This window comes from Coregonus lavaretus, assembly GCF_964263955.1.
Source record: "Coregonus lavaretus genome assembly, chromosome: 10".
Lineage (NCBI taxonomy): Eukaryota > Metazoa > Chordata > Actinopteri > Salmoniformes > Salmonidae > Coregonus > Coregonus lavaretus.
In genome coordinates this window covers 18,737,355-18,754,640 of record NC_139997.1, presented here as the reverse complement: position 1 = coordinate 18,754,640, position 17,286 = coordinate 18,737,355, and the positions used below count along the sequence as shown (strand labels likewise).

General features: G+C 44.5%; 1 protein-coding gene across 4 annotated transcripts in view; it reads left to right on the top strand.

The window, feature by feature from the left end:
- The window catches only part of LOC311136452 (F-BAR and double SH3 domains protein 2-like), a 44,574-nt gene that overhangs the window by 8,916 nt on the left and 18,372 nt on the right, over positions 1 to 17,286 (top strand). For 3 of the 4 annotated variants that reach the window (XM_084170583.1, XM_084170585.1, XM_084170584.1), the window contains exons 3-4: positions 3,492 to 3,537; positions 16,882 to 16,958. In XM_084170583.1, the coding sequence (XP_084026709.1) occupies positions 3,492 to 3,537; positions 16,882 to 16,958 (123 nt within the window). The remainder of the gene's footprint in view (positions 1 to 3,491; positions 3,538 to 16,881; positions 16,959 to 17,286) is intronic. The other variant, XM_084170586.1, reaches the window with a different exon arrangement.

Sequence of the window (17,286 nt, the reverse complement as noted above, 5' to 3'; positions counted from 1 at the left end):
TGGCCCAGGAACGGGAGGAAAGAATAAGTACAGTTACTGAAAGAATTCTGATTATTTTTGTTGTGAAAGGGGAGGGAAGGATATAGGCCAGTAGACGCTGTGGTTCTCCAACTGTTTACATGTGAGAAAGAACAAGCTGTGCCATACTCTGCTCACTCCTGGAACTGTAAAGACTCCAAACAATAACCCAACCGGGACCCCGGGGATTAAGATACAAGAAATTCCATATTCAATAGACATCATACGGAAGAAAACGGACTGAAACAGGGAGGGACTATTTGAACCAATAATGCATTTGAATCTTGGTTTTCTTTTGTAAATGTTTTCCGTTGCATGCCCTAATGAATACGACCTTGATAAACAGTGAAATAGAATGGAGTAAAAATACTACAGCACGTCTACACTGCATAGTTATATGCACCACTATTTTGATCAAACAATTTGTCACAGTTGATCATCTATTTAACAAGCCATCACATTCATTATATATCAGACTGATACACTATATCTACAAAAGTATACAGTGGGGAAAAAAAGTATTTAGTCAGCCACCAATTGTGCAAGTTCTCCCATTTAAAAAGATGAGAGAGGCCTGTAATTTTCATCATAGGTACACGTCAACTATCCAGAAAATCACGTTGTAGGAATTTTAATGCATTTATTTGCAAATTATGGTGGAAAATAAGTATTTGGTCAATAACAAAAGTTTCTCAATACTTTGTTATATACCCGTTGTTGGCAATGACACAGGTCAAACGTTTTCTGTAAGTTTTCACACACTGTTGCTGGTATTTTGGCCCATTCCTCCATGCAGATCTCCTCTAGAGCAGTGATGTTTTGGTGCTGTCACTGGGCAACACGGACTTTCAACTCCCTCCAAAGATTTTCTATGGGGTTGAGATCTGGAGACTGGCTAGGCCACTCCAGGACCTTGAAATGCTTCTTACGAAGCCACTCCTTCGTTGCCCGGGCGGTGTCTTTGGGATCATTGTCATGCTAAAAAACCATGCCACGTTTCATCTTCAATGCTCTTGCTGATGGAAGGAGGTTTTCACTCAAAATCTCACGATACATGGCCCCATTCATTCTTTCCTTTACACGGATCAGTCATCCTTGTCCCTTTGCAGAAAAACAGCCCCAAAGCATGATGTTTACACCCCCATGCTTCACAGTAGGTATGGTGTTCTTTGGATGCAACTCAGCATTCTTTGTCCTCCAAACACGACGAGTTGAGTTTTTACCAAAAAGTTCTATTTTGATTTCATCTGACCATATGACATTCTCCCAATCCTCTTCTGGATCATCCAAATGAACTCTAGCAAACTTCAGACGGGCCTGGACATGTACTGGCTTAAGCAGGGGGACACGTCTGGCACTGCAGGATTTGAGTCCCTGGCGGTGTAGTGTGTTACTGATGGTAGGCTTTGTTACTTTGGTCCCAGCTCTCTGCAGGTCATTCACTAGGTCCCCCCGTGTGGTTCTGGGATTTTTGCTCACCGTTCTTGTGATCATTTTGACCCCACGGGGTGAGATCTTGCGTGGAGCCCCAGATCGAGGGAGATTATCAGTGGTCTTGTATGTCTTCCATTTCCTAATAATTGCTCCCACAGTTGATTTCTTCAAACCAAGCTGCTTACCTATTGCAGATTCAGTCTTCCCAGCCTGGTGCAGGTCTACAATTTTGTTTCTGGTGTCCTTTGACAGCTCGTTGGTCTTGGCCATAGTGGAGTTTGGAGTGTGACTGTTTGAGGTTGTGGACAGGTGTCTTTTATACTGATAACAAGTTCAAACAGGTGCCATTAATACAGGTAACGAGTGGAGGACAGAGGAGCCTCTTAAAGAATAAGTTACAGGTCTGTGAGAGCCAGAAATCTTGCTTGTTTGTAGGTGACCAAATACTTATTTTCCACCATAATTTGCAAATAAATTCATAAAAAATCCTACAATGTGATTTTCTGGATTTTTTTCCCTCAATTTGTCTGTCATAGTTGACGTGTACCTATGATGAAAATTACAGGCCTCTCTCATCTTTTTAAGTGGGAGAACTTGCACAATTGGTGGCTGACTAAATACTTTTTTCCCCCACTGTATATGGGAGTCCCATGGGGCGGCGCACAATTGGCCCAGCGTCGTCCGGGGTAGGCAGTCATTGTAAGTAAGAATTTGTTCTTAACTGACTTGCCTAGTTAAATAAAATATATAATGTGGATTTGGCTATTTCAGCCACACCCGTTGCTGACAGATGTATAAAATTGAGCACACAGCCATGCAATCTCCTTGGCCTTGCTGAAGAGCTCAGTGACTTTCGACTTGGCACCGTCATAGGATGCCACTTTCCAACAAGTCAGTTCGTAACATTTCTGTCCTGGTAGAGATGCCCCGGTCAACTGTAAGTGCTGTTATTGTGAAGTGGATACGTCTAGGAGCAACAACGGCTCAGCAAAGTGGTAGGCCGCTCAAGCTCACAGAACGGGACCGCCGAGTGCTGAAGCGCGTAAAGATCATCTGTCCTCGGTTGCAACACTCATTACCGAGTTCCAAACTGCCTCTGGAAGCAACGTCAGCACAATAACTTTTTGTCGGGAGCTTCATGAAATGGGTTTCCATGGCCGAGTAGCCGCACACAAGCCTAAGATCACCATGTGCAAAGGAGTGGTGTAAAGCTTGCCGCCATTGGACTCTGGAACAGTGGAAATGCATTCTCTGGAGTGATGAATCACGCTTCACCATCTGGCAGTCCGACGGACGAATCTGGGTTTGGTGGATGCCAGGAGAATGCTACCTGCCCCAATGCATAGTGCCAAGTATAAAGTTTGGTGGAGGAGGAATAATGGTCTGGGGCTGTTTTTCATGGTTCTGGCTAGACCCCTTAGTTCCAGTGAAGGGAAATCTTAATGTTACAGCATACAATGACATTCTAGGTGATTCTGTGCTTCCAAATTTGTGGCAACAGTTTGGGGAAGGCCCTTTCCTGTTTCAGCATGACAATGCCCCCGTGCACAAAGCGAGGTCCATACAGAAATGGTTTGTCGTGATCGCTGTGGAATAACTTGACTGGCCTGCACAGAGCCCTGACCTCAACCCCATCGAACACCTTTGGGATTAATTGGAACGCCGACTGCGAGCCAGGCCTAATCGCCCAACATCAGTGCCCGACCTCACTAATGGTTTTGTGGCTGAATGGAATAGATGTTCCAACATCTAGTGGAAAGCCTTCCCAGAATAGTAAGGCTGTTATAGCAGCAAAAGGGTTCCAACGCCATATTAATGACCATGATTTTGGAATGAGATGTTCGACGAGCAGGTGTCCACGTACTTTTGATCATGTAGTGTACATCAGTTATGATGCCTAGCATATCATTGGCTTTTGAATCTTAATGTATCATGCGTTGCTTAACTTATATAATCTTGTAGTGTCCATTCAGTCTCTTTATCCAGTTAATTATTATATGGTGTATATAATTCTGTGGTTCTACCTTTGTTCCTTGTAGGACATTCAGTCAGAAGAAAGCCGCTGTAGAGAGGGACTATGCCCAGGTGAGTGTTATTCTCTCTCTCTCTCCATCCATCGTTAGTTCGCTCTCTCTATCCCTCTGGAGTCGTGTTCATTTCTGCATATGGATGCCATTTCATTGTGGCATTGCTGTCGTCTTCTCATTTGTGTCGGCAAAACAATTATCTCCCAATAATGACCCACAAAGACACCAACTGCGCCACCATACGAGGTTTGGGTATAGTTAAGGTTGCCGTCGTTGGGAGGATCAGGGCTCAGTTGTGGTCAGATGGACTCATCTATCTCAGGCTGAGAGGAGCTCTAAGGGCTCAGACACATCAAGAGCGTTTGCTGGCCCAGAGTACTTAGCACCTCCTGAAAGTAATTTGTGAACCGAGTGCGCACCTATTTTACATGTAGAATCGTATGAAAATGTCGGTAGTCAGACGCTACAGCGGGTGGTCCCTAAAACAGACGACCGCTAGATCCTCATTCAGTGCGATGTGTGCCAGCCCTAAAGGGTTCTGTCTCAGTTGTGGCATTTTTGTGTGGCCCACTTCCTCGTGGAGTTGTTTTGGCCACAGCATCCTGTGGATGTACATTTATGTTTGAAAATCCCTCTATCCTCCTGCTTTGTTCTATTCTGGCTTTGCATCCCCGTGTGGAATGTGAATCATTACTCTGAGAAGTTAACCATTACTGCGAGAAAAGAGGGGCCTGGCTCGGGAGTTCCCCCAACCAGGCAGTACCCAGCCACTTTAATGTGTGTGTGAGAGAGAGATGTATTGTTTGCGTCTGTGTTTGTTTTGAGGCAGTGTGTGTGTTGGTATTTGTGTGTCTTTTGAGGATTTCATTCACACCCTGCTCACATGCCATTCATATGTACCACAGTCTTCTATATATCAAGAGGCACCCTCAAGACAGAGCGCCTCCAAGACACTTTCTCACACCCACTCTCCAACCAACACTATCTATTTGGCTAAAGATTCAGGGTGCCACAAGAAAACCAAAGAAAACCAAGTATTTTGTGCACACACACACACACTGTGAGCCTGCTGAACAAGAACACTAAACAATTCCCATTACCACATTATCTATTCATGAATAGCGTTGTTGTGCTAGTAGCTGTGTTCTGCTGCCTCTCTCTATCTGCCCTAAAGCTCCCGTGAGCCGCTATAGATGCACACACATTTCTTTTTTAAAGACTGAGATGTGTTATTTAAGATACTCTTTTAAGAGGTAAGGTTTCAGATGTTTTCGGAAGATGAGCAGGGACTAGCATCAGGGGGAAGCTGGTTCCACCATTGGGGTGCCAGGACAGAGAAGAGCTTTGACTGGGCTGAGCGGGAGCTGACCTCCCGTAGGGGTGGGACTGCAAAGAGACCAGAGGTGGCAGAACGGAGTGCTCGGGTTTGGATGTAGGGTTTGAGAATAGCCTGAAGGTAGGGAGGAGCAGTTCCCCTTGCTGCTCTGTAGGCAAGCACCATGGTCTTGTAGTCGATGTGAGCTTCAACTGGAAGCCAGTGGAATGTACGGAGGAGCATGGGAGAACTTGGGAAGGTTGAACACCAGACATGCTGCAGCGTTCTGGATAAATTGCAGGGATTTGAGGGCACAAGCGGGGAGCCCAGCCAACTGAGAGTTGCAGTAGTCCAGACGGGATATGACGAGATCCTGGATTAGGACCTACGCAGCTTCCTGTGTGAGGAAAAGTTGTACTCTACGGATGTTGTAGAGCACGAAGCTGCAGGAGTGAGTCACTGCTTTTATGTTTTCAAAGAACGACAGGGTGTTGTCCAGGGTCACGGCAAGGTTCTTTGCACCACGGGAGGGGGACACAGTGGAATTGTCGACTGTGATGGAGAGGTCTTGGAGCGGGCAGGCCTTCCCCGGGAGGAAGAGCAGCTCCGTCTTGTCGAGGTTGAGTTTGACATCCAAGCTGAGATATCTGCCAGGCACGCAGAGATGGGGTCGCCACCTGGGTGTCAGAAGGGGGGAATGAGAAAAGTAGTTAAGTGTCATCCGCATAGCAATGATAGGAGAGACCATGCGAGGATATGAAAAGAGGAGAGGGCCTAGAACAGAGCCCTGGGAGAAAAAATGACACCAAAAATTCCGAAATGTCCATCCCCAACTACAACATTTTCCGTCTAGATAGAACTGCCAAAGGGGGTGGAGTTGCAATCTACTGTAGAGAGAGCCTGCAGAGCTCTATCATACTATCCAGGTCTGTGCCCAAACAGTTTGAGCTCCTACTTCTAAAAATCCACCTTTCCAGAAATAAGTCTCTCACTGTTGCCGCTTGCTACAGACCCCCCTCAGCCCCCAGCTGTGCCCTGGACACCATATGTGAATTGATTGCCCCCCATCTATCCTCAGTTCGTACTGCTTGGTGACCTAAACTGGGATATGCTTAAGACCCCGGCCATCCTACAATCCAAACTAGATGCCCTCAATCTCACACAAATGATCAAGGAACCTACCAGGTACAACCCTAAATCCGTAAACATGGGCACCCTCATAGATATCATCCTGACTAACTTACCCTCTAAATACACCTCCGCTGTCTTCAACCAGGATCTCCGCGATCACTGCCTTATTGCCTGCGTCCGTAACGGGTCCGCGGTCAAACGACAACCTCTCATCGCTGTCAAACGCTCCCTAAAACACTTTAGCGAGCAGGCCTTCCTAATTGACCTGGCCCAGGTATCCTGGATGGATATCGATCTCATTCCGTCAGTAGAGGATGCCTGGTTGTTCATTTAAAAGTGCTTTCCTCTCAATCTTAAATAAGCATGCCATCTAAAACTAGCCGCCGAAATTGTCGCAACCCCTATTACTAGCCTGTTCAACCTCTCTTTCGTAACATCTGAGATCCCCAGAGATTGGAAAGCTGCCACAGTCATCCACCTCTTCAAAGGGCTTTCGACTCTGTCAACCACCGCATTCTTATTGGCAGACTAAATAGCCTTGGTTTCTCAAATGACTGCCTCGCCTGGTTCACCAACTACTTCTCAGATAGAGTTCAATGTGTCAAATCGGAGGGCCTGTTGTCTGGACCTATGGCAGTCTCTATGGGGGTGCCACAGGGTTCAATTCTCGGGCCGACTCTTTTCTCTGTGTATATCAATGATGTCGCTCTTGCTGCTGGTGACTTGCTGCTGGACAGATCCACCTCTACGCAGACGACACCATTTTGTATACATCTGGCCCTTCATTGGACACTGTGTTAACAAACCTCCAAATGAGCTTCAATGCCATACAACACTCCTTCCGTAGCCTCCAACTGCTCTTAAACACTAGTAAAACTAAATGCATGCTCTTCAATCGAACGCTGCTGGCACCCGCCCACCCGACAAAATCACTACTCTCGGCGGGTCTGACCTAGAGTGTGTGGACAACTACAAATACCTAGGTGTCTGGTTAGACTGTAAACTCTCCTTCCAGACTCACATTAAGCATCTCCATTCCAAAGTTAAATCTAGAATCGGCTTCCTATTTCGCAACAAAGCCTCCTTCACTCATGCTGCCAAACATGCCCTCGTTAAACTGACTATCATACAGATCCTTGACTTCGGCGATGTCATTTACAAAATAGCCTCCAACACTCTACTCAGCAAATTGGATGTAGTCTATCACTATCCAACATTTTCATTCAGCTGCCTGCAGCCCTGTTCTGTGAGGACGTAGTGAGTCACTCAGCCACGGAGCAGGAGGGGAGGGTCGAGCAGCCCGGGAGGAAAGGGGACAATGGGAGTCAAAGGAGGCAGAAAGGGAGGAGAATAGGGTCGAAGAGGCAGAGTCAGGAGACAGGTGGGAGAACGATTTAGTGGAAGGAAGAGATAAGAGGGTAGTGTGAGAGTGAAGATTGCGACGGCGGATGACCATCTGGTTAGGGGCTGAGTGGGTAGGGTTGGAGGAGAGGGGGAGAGAAAAATAAACAAAGTAGTGATCAGAGACCTGGATGGGGGTTGCAGTGAGATCAGTCAGCGAACAGCCCCTAGTAAAGATGAGGTCAAGCGTATTGCCTGCCTTGTGAGTGGGGGCGACTGGGAGGTGAGGGTGAGTTCAATAAGGCAAGGAGGGGAAATAAAGAGGTGGAAAGAAATGAGTCGAAGTCAGGTTCCAGGAGGTTGAAGTTGCCCAGTACGATGAGTGGTGAGCCATCGTCTGGAAATTAGCTTATCAAGGTGTCAAGCTCATTGAGGAACTCTCCAAGGGCACCTGGTGGGCGATAAATGACGACAATGTTAAGTTTGAGTGGACAAGTGACAGTGACAGCATAGAATTCAAATGAGAAGTTGAACAGGTGAGAGAGGGAGAAAAGAGAACATCTCCACTTAGGAGAAATTCGTAGCTCTGTGCCACCTACACGACGACCATATGCTCTAGGACTATGAGAGAACACATAGTCAGATAACGAGAGAGCAGCTGGAGTAGCAGTGTTCTCTGGGGTGATCCATGTCTCCATCAGGGCCAAAAAGTGTAGGGACTGAAGGGCAACAGGCTGAGATTAACTCAGCCTTAACCACAGATTGGCTGTTCCAAAGACTGCCGGAGACTAGGAAATCCACATGGGTTGTGCTCACAGGGTACACTAGGTTAGAAGGGTTGCAGCCACGGGGCGGGGAGCGTCTGTAAAACCTACAGAGAGAGGAGCGAACAGTGATAGAAATCACACACATACTTGACAAAGCTACAAAAGAGCAAAATGAAAATCTGAAAATAACTAGGTAAGATACTCAAGTGAGAGAGTGGTGTGAAGCCTTTCTCTCTTTCCTTCCTCGAATAACTCGGCAGAACATTTTTGTTTCGGGCGACAACGCCGCCGCATGACAACGCCGCCGCTGAAAGAATAGGGGCAACTGAAGCACTATAACTAATTGCTGATTGCCTAGCAGAGGTGAAGAGTAATACCCCCTCCAACACACATCCGCCAATTATCAGAAAGCTATCACAAATTGATCTGAAACCAGTCAAAGTCAATGTTCCAACACTTCACAGGCACAAGTACTGAGCATTCAGCAGTTCAAATCAATGATTAAGTAGGCTACTAGGTAGAAGGGCAGCACTTAACTAGAATTGATCTAGCCAGACTATACCAACAACAACATTTATTGAAAGACAATATATACTTAGGCTACTCTTGCAGAGATTAGCTGTCTTCGCACTGTCTCTTTGTATCTGTCTCTCTCTCTACCTCTCCCTCTCTCTCCAAGACACTCAGGGCCTCACAGCAATGTGCTGGTATCCCAGTAGAGGTTAAAGGTCATCACGCAGCCCTGCTGTTGACATCCTGTCACTGTGTGTGTGTACTTTGTACATCTAACTGGGTCTGTAGTAAAACTGCATGTCTGAATTTATACAATGTTTTTCATCAGTATTGTGTTCATTTCTGCACCTGTCGAACTGTATGCTCAGCATGTTTGGTTGCAAGGGCACATCCTGTCACATTGTTGAAGCAGTAACTCACTCTAAGGCTGATAATTCCTGGGTCGTATTCATTAGTGAATGCTGTCGCAAAACATTATGCAACAAAAACAACTGTTTCTTATTGGACAGGTTCAGGGGTGTATTTACTAGGAACCAAATGATAGCAAACAGAAACAAACTGAAAGGAACTGGGAGGGACCTACTTACAGTTTTCCAATAGAAACTCATTTTTCATTGCAAAACATTTCGCAACAATGTGCACTAATGAATAGACCCCAGGTAGTCCCTCCTTGTTTCAGTCTGTTTTCTTCCGCTTAGTGAATATGACCCTGCTTCAGGTCGCGCACGGTGACCTCAGAGAAACTGTCAGATAGCGTTACAGTTATGAAACCCCTCTTAATTACTACTCTGAGACTCATTATGTAAAGTGCAGCGCAGGCACAGACACACACACACACACTCCCAAAAGTCTAATACATGTTTCAAGCAGACCACCATAGTCCCTGTGCCCAAGAACGCCAAGGTAACCTGTCTAAATGACTATCGCCTCATAGCACTCACATCTGTAGCCATAAATGCTTTGAAAGGCTGGTCATGGCTCACATCAACACCATCATCCCAGACACCCTGGACCCAGTCCAATTCGCATACCGCCCCAACAGATCCACAAATGACGCAATCTCTATTGCACTCAACACTGTCTTTTCCCACTTGGACAAAAGGAACACCTACGTGAGAATGCTGTTCATTGACTACAGCTCAGCGTTCAACACCATAGTGCCCTCCAATGTCATCACTAAGCTAAGGACCCTGGTACTGAACACCTCCCTCTGCAACTGGATCCTGGACTTCCTAATGGGATTCCCCCATGTGGTGAGTGTAGGCAACAACACATCCACCACGCTGACCCTCAGCAAAGGGAACCCTCAGGGGTGTGTGCTTAGTCCCCTCCTGCACTCCCTGTTCATGCACGTCTGCGTGGCTTTGCTCGACTCCAACAACATCAATAAGTTTGCCGATGACGCGATGGTGGTAGGCCTGATCACCGACGACAAGACAGCCTAAAGGGAGGAGGTCAGAGACCTGGCAGTGTGGTGCCAGGACAACAACCTCTCCCTCAACGTCAGCAAGACAAAGGAGCTGATCGTGGACTACAGGAAACGGAGGGCCGATCACACCCCCATTCACATTGACAGGGCTGTAGTGGAGCAGGTCGAGAGCTTCAAGTTCCTCGGTGTCCACATCACTAAGGATCTATCATGGTCCAAACACACCAACACAGTCGTGAAGAGGCCTGCACAGTCACCAGATCTCAATCCAATTGAGCATCTGTGGGATGAGATGGAACAAGCTATTTGGAGTAGAGATCCACTACCAGCCAACTTGACACAACTGTGGAATGCATTGGAGTCAACATGGGCCAGCATCCCTGTGGAACACTTTCGACATCTTGTAGAGTCCATGCCCTGACGAATTGAGGCTGTTCTGAGGGCAAAAGGGGATCCAACTCAATATTAGGAAGATAATGTTTTGTACACTGTGTATATTCTGTCTCATTGAGACATCAAACTGAGTGATATGCACCTTGGGTTGTATACGTTAGGGCACACGGTAGCCATTGGAAAACGGAAATGAGCATGTCTTATTCAGGTAGTCCCTCCCTGTTTTTTATTTTGTTTGGTGCCTAATGAATACACCCCCTGGCTACCTGTAGTGTGTTTGTGGCAATTTTTTTCCAGTGACTCATAATAGGTAATTTGATTATAGCCATTTTGATTTCCCTAAAGAGCACACACTCCAGCACAGATGGAACAATGAGCCAGATGTTTCACCGGATGTATGAATCTAAAGCATTCGGTTGGCATTTCCACTCGCCAACATTTTGTAGACTTTACACTTTGCCAAAGTTTTTAAAGTACAAGGGTGAATTTAATTATTGCACTTGGCACTTCACAGAGTAGGCGTTCCCTGAAGGAAATATGCCAATACATGCTAGAACGTGCCAATAGCATACCGCTAGCTCGTTCTTGGATCTGCTTGCCTGCACTATGATTAATTTGCTACCATTGGAAATGACAGGCTGTGGTCTATCTTGGGTTAGTTATATAAAAAATATTTGACTCCGGTGTGAAGTTTCCCCTAGGTACAGATCTAGGATCAGCTTCCCCTCCCTCAATCCTAACCTTAAATATATTTTTTATTTTTATATTAATGTTAATACCCATTTGATTATTTTGTAAAACATATTTTTAAGGATTATTATTATATTAATGAATGAAATGAATGACATTTTATTTTCGTATCAAATCGCCAATTGGCAACCCATCCCTTATGGGATTAACTGACACATAAACAAACATTACAATAATTCACTGTGGTAATTCAGTGACAATTCTTCTTAGTGTTCTCTGCAGTGCGCATCACATAAAGAGTGAATAAATGAAAGGTAAAAATCAATACATAATAGTAAATAAGGTTATTCAAACAATAATTATATCCCTAGAGCAGTAAAATAATATATATATATATATATATATATATATATATATATATATATATATATATATATATATATATATATATATATATATATATATATATATATATATATATATATATATATATATATATATATATATACAGTGAGGGGGAAAAAGTATTTGATCCCCTGCTGATTTTGTACGTTTGCCCACTGACAGACATGATCAGTCTATAATTTTAATGGTAGGTTTATTTGAACAGTGAGAGAAAGAATAACAACAACAAAATCCAGAAAAATGCATGTCAAATGTTATAAATTGATTTTCATTTTAATGAGGGAAATAAGTATTTGACTCCTCTGCAAAACATGACTTAGTACTTGGTGGCAAAACCCTTGTTGGCAATCACAGAGGTCAGACGTTTCTTGTAGTTGGCCACCAGGTTTGCACACATCTCAGGAGGGATTATGTTCCACTCTTCTTTGCAGATCTTCTCCAAGTCATTAAGGTTTCGAGGCTGACGTTTGGCAACTCGACCCTTCAGCTCCCTCCACAGATTTTCTATGGGATTAAGGTCTGGAGACTGGCTAGGCCACTCCAGGACCTTAATGTGCTTCTTCTTGAGTCACTCCTTTGTTGCCTGGGCCGTGTGTTTTGGGTCATTGTCATGCTGGAATACCCATCCACGACCCATTTTCAATGCCCTGGCTGAGGGAAGGAGGTTCTCACCCAAGATTTGACGGTACATGGCCCTGTCCATCGTCCCTTTGATGCGGTGAAGTTGTCCTGTCCCCTTAGCAGAAAAACACCCCCAAAGCATAATGTTTCCACCTCCATGTTTGACGGTGGGGATGGTGTTCTTGGGGTCATAGGCAGCATTCCTCCTCCAAACACGGCGAGTTGAGTTGATGCCAAAGAGCTCGATTTTGGTCTCATCTGACCACTACACTTTCACCCAGTTCTCCTCTGAATCATTCAGATGTTCATTGGCAGACTTCAGACGGCCCTGTATATGTGCTTTCTTGAGCAGGGGGACCTTGCGGGCACTGCAGGATTTCAGTCCTTGCCTTGAGATCATTGACAAGATCCTCCCGTGTAGTTCTGGGCTGATTCCTCACCCTTCTCATGATCATTGCAACTCCACAAGGTGAGATCTTGCATGGAGCCCCAGGCCGAGGGAGCTTGACAGTTATTTTGTGTTTCTTCCATTTGCGAATAATCGCACCAAATGTTGTCACCTTCTCACCAAGCTGCTTGGTGATGGTCTTGTAGCCCATTCCAGCCTTGTGTAGGTCTACAATTTTGTCCCTGACATCCTTGGAGAGCTCTTTGGTCTTGGCCATGGTGGAGAGTTTGGAATCTGATTGATTGATTGCTTCTGTGGACATGTCTTTTATACAGGTAACAAGCTGAGATTAGGAGCACTCCCTTTAAGAGTGTGCTCCTAATCTCAGCTCATTACCTGTATAAAAGACACCTGGGAGCCAGAAATCGTTCTGATTGAGAGGGGGTTAAATACTTATTTCCCTCATTAAAATGCAAATCAATTTATAACATTTTTGACATGCGTTTTTCTGGATTTTTTTGTTGTTATTCTGTCTCTCACTGTTCAAATAAACCTACCATTAAAATGATAGACTGATCATTTCTTTGTCAGTGGGCAAACTTACAAAATCAGCAGGGGATCAAATACTTTTTTCCCTCGCTGTACATACATACATACATACATACATACATACAGTACCAGTCAAAAGTTTGGACACACCTACTCATTCATGGGTTTTTCTTTATTTTCTACATTGACTATGAAATAACACATGGAATCATGTAGTAACCAAAAAAGTGTTAAACAAATCAAAATATATTTTAGATTTTAGATTCTTCAAAGTAGCCACCCTTTGCCTTGATGACAGCTTTGCACACTCTTGGCATTCTCTCAACTGGAATGCTTTTCCAACAGTCTTGAAGGAGTTCCCACATATGCTGAGCACTTGTTGGCTGCTTTTCCTTCACGCTGCGTTCCAACTCATCCCAAACCATCTCAATTGTCCCCTGTAGCTCAGTTGGTAGAGCATGGCGCTTGCAACGCCAGGGCTGTGGGTTCGTTTCCCACGGGGGGCCAGTATGAAAATGTATGCACTCACTAACTGTAAGTTGCTCTGGATAAGAGTGTCTGCTAAATGACTAAAATGTAAATTGGGTTGAGGTCGGGTGATTGTGGAGGCCAGGTCATCTGATGCAGCACTCCATCACTCTCCTTCTTGGTCAAATAGCCCTTACACAGCCTGGAGGTGTGTTGGGTCATTGTCCTGTTGGGATGGCGTATCGCTGCAGAATGCTGTGGTAACCATGCTGGTTAAGTGTGCCTTGAATTCTAAATAAATCACCAACAGTGTCACCAGCAAAGCACCCCCACATCATCACACCTCCTCCTCCATGTTTCACTGTGGGAACCACACATGCCGAGATCATCCGTTCACCTACTCTGCGTCTCACAAAGACACGGCGGTTGGAACCAGAAATCTCACATTTGGACTCATCAGACCAAAGGACAGATTGCCACCGGTCTAATGTCCATTGCTCATGTTTCTTGGCCCATGCAAGTCTCTTCTTATTATTGGTGTCCTTTAGTAGTGGTTTCTTTGCAGCAATTTGACTCTCAAGGCCTGATTCACGCAGTCTCCTCTGAACAGTTGATGTTGAGATGTGTCTGTTACTTGAACTCTGTGAATCATTTATTTGGGCTGCAATCTGAGGTGCAGTTAACTTGAATTAACTTATCCTCTGCAGCAACTCTGGGTCTTCCTTTCCTGTGGCGGTCCTCATGTTTCATCATAGCGCTTGATGGTTTTTGCGACTGCACTTGAAGAAACTTTAAAAGTTATTGAAATGTTCCGTATTGACTGACCTTCATGTCTTAAAGTAATGATGGACTGTCGTTTCTCTTTGCTTATTTGAGCTGTTCTTGCCATAATATGGACTTGGTCTTTTACAGAATAGGGCTATCTTCTGTATACCACCCTTACCTTGTCATAACACAACTGATTGTCTCAAACGCATTAAGAAGGAAAGAAATTCCACAAATTAACTTAACAAGGCACACCTGTTAATTGAAATGCATTCCAGGTGACTACCTCATGAAGCTGGTTGAGAGAATGCCAAGCTTGTGCAAAGCTGTCATCAAGGCAAAGGGTGGCTACTTTGAAGAATCTCAAATATAAAATATATTTTGATTTGTTTAACACTTTCTTGGTCACTACATGATTCCATATGTGTTATTTCATAGATTTGATGGCTTCACTATTATTCTACAATGTAGAAACTAGTAAAAATTAAGAAAAACCCTGGAATGAGTAGGTATATCCAAACTTTTGACTGGTACTGGGTGTGATTATATTTATTTATATATATATATATTTAAATGATTTACAGTACAGTGGGAAATGTAGAGATGGGGCCATAGACAGACGGTGGCCAAGATGGGACTGGAACCCTGGTCGCCAGGGGGAATTTGTGGTCCGCTGCACCAGCCATTGGATTCTTGAAGTATACAACTTATAAATGCCTCATGAGCTTAGTTCAACTGTCGTACCCCATGTTTCTTTTAATCCAATGTTTGTAAACAATGTAATTGTTAAAAAAAAAAAAAACTGTATAGGCTCAAAACATGGTTAACACTATAAATTAGATCTCACGGATGGTTAGTCCTTGCATCCATAGCTCTGCCCATGAATTTGAGTGGTTACATTTCCACCAGCCCCATCATCAGCTGTTTACCAAATCAGTGGTGGGGTGTGACCGCTTTGTTATTGTTTGAAGGCAGATTGCCCCTTTGACAATTAGTCGGGAAAATGTAAAACGGACCCAAAATCAACATCTAGGGGCACCTTCGCCTTACACCAAGAGCACACACTGTGTAGTTGTTCAGCAATGAGGCGGTACATGCAATCAATATGACTTTCCCAACATGTTTCAATGACAGACAGATGATGCAACAGGAGTATTTTTCTCACTCGGCTGTCTTCTTTGGTCTCTGAACTAAAAGAAACTGAAACAGAATATGAAACTCTCATTCATTTGCCCTAATGAACAGGACCCTGGTAAAAGCAGCAGGCTTTATTGGACCTGTTCAGGTTAAATGGTGTCTGTTTTTTGGTGCCAAATTAGAGAGTAGAGTTTGACTGTTAAATCAAAGTGGGTCACAGTGGACTTTGAAACTCTTCTTTTCCTCTAGCCTACCCCTCCTCCTTCTGCCTCTTCTTCACTATCCCTCTATTTTTCATCTCTCTTAACACCTGCATGCTGCCATGACCCGATTTGATATTCAAATCACAGTAAGTGATAAAATGACTTTCTTTGTCTGTCCCTTACCCAATCCTCCCATCCCCTCCTCCCTCTGTCCATCCCCCGCTTCCCTCACACCCTGCTGGCTGCACTCTCTGTGACTCCCACAATGGCTGGGTTTGTGGGGTGGATTCTGCCGTTTGGGGCTTTGACACCAGAACCGAGAGAGACCAAAGGGTTTAGAGTCTGGGCCTAAAGTGTGTCAGGACGGGAGTGTGTCCCCCTTGTGGATTGACTGTAGCCTGGTCCCAGATCTGTTGGTGCTGTATAGCCAACTCAAATCGTTGTTTTGGTATGGCAATGACCATAGGCGTTGGGTAGATTGAACTGACCGCCCTGCATGAACTTTAAGTCCCGATTTAGATCACCTGTCTTTCTATTCAGCTGAGAATGTGCTCTGTATAGCCCTGTGCGTGTGCACGTTTTTGCGAACATATTAGGGCTGGGAATTTCTGAGGGACCTTACAATACGATATTATCATGATACTTAGGTGCCGATATGTATTTCGATTCGATACTGCGATTTGATGTTCCAAACATATTGCTCACCATATGTCTGCTGCAGAGGGACAAGAGAGCCATGAGAAAACAAGTTTTGATCAGTCATGGAAATAAAAGTGCTGAAAACTAATTGGCTCCCTATTTAAAAAGATGGAGAACAAGCTCCCCCCAATCACAATCTCATACTAAAGACCAAAAATGGGGATGCTGCTGTGGTTTAACTCAACTGGACCTCGAAGCCAGTTCCACTGCATTTTTTCATTGTTCATCTCTAATCAGGGACTGATTTCGATCTGGGACAGGACGTGCGTGCAATTAATTATCAGGTAGAACAGAAAACCAGCAGGCTCCGGACCTCGTAGGGTAAGAGTTGAATACCCCTTCTCTAGATAGTACAGGTGAATGAGTCCATGGCTGCGTCTGAAATGGCACCCTATTCCCTACATTGTGCTGCACTACTTTTGATCAATCTTCACACAGATTATGGTTTAGGGTCGTGTTCATTAGGGCATACTGTAGCAAAACGTTTTGTAATGGAAAGCGAAAATGAGCGTTTCTTAGTGGACAAGTTCAGTAAGTAGATCTGGAGTTCAGAGGTTAAAGGTCATCTATCCTCTTCCTCCCTCCCAGGCTCTACACAAGCTGGCCAATCAGTACCTGAAAAGGGAATGGCCAGACAGCCTATCAGAGGAGCCAACAGACCACAGGTAAGACCTCTCGCCAAAGAGTGAACAGTTATTGTCTCAGCAGCGTCAGAAATGTGTCGCTCGTTCTCTCTCTCTCAAGTATTCTTCTTCCGTAATAGTACTACCAGTATCAGTGTGTATTATTGAAAGCTATATATTTTAATTTGCCATTTTTTGCTAGTCTCTTTGATATTTTGTGCTATCCAGGTCCTCTCATGTCTGAATTGTCATTGCCTTTTTTTAAATAAAGGTTATTGTTCAACAGATTAATTAACTGGTTGAACCAACAGTTCTTGTATTGTCGTCACAGCCAAGAACATAAACAAATATCAGGGATGTTACCAGTGTT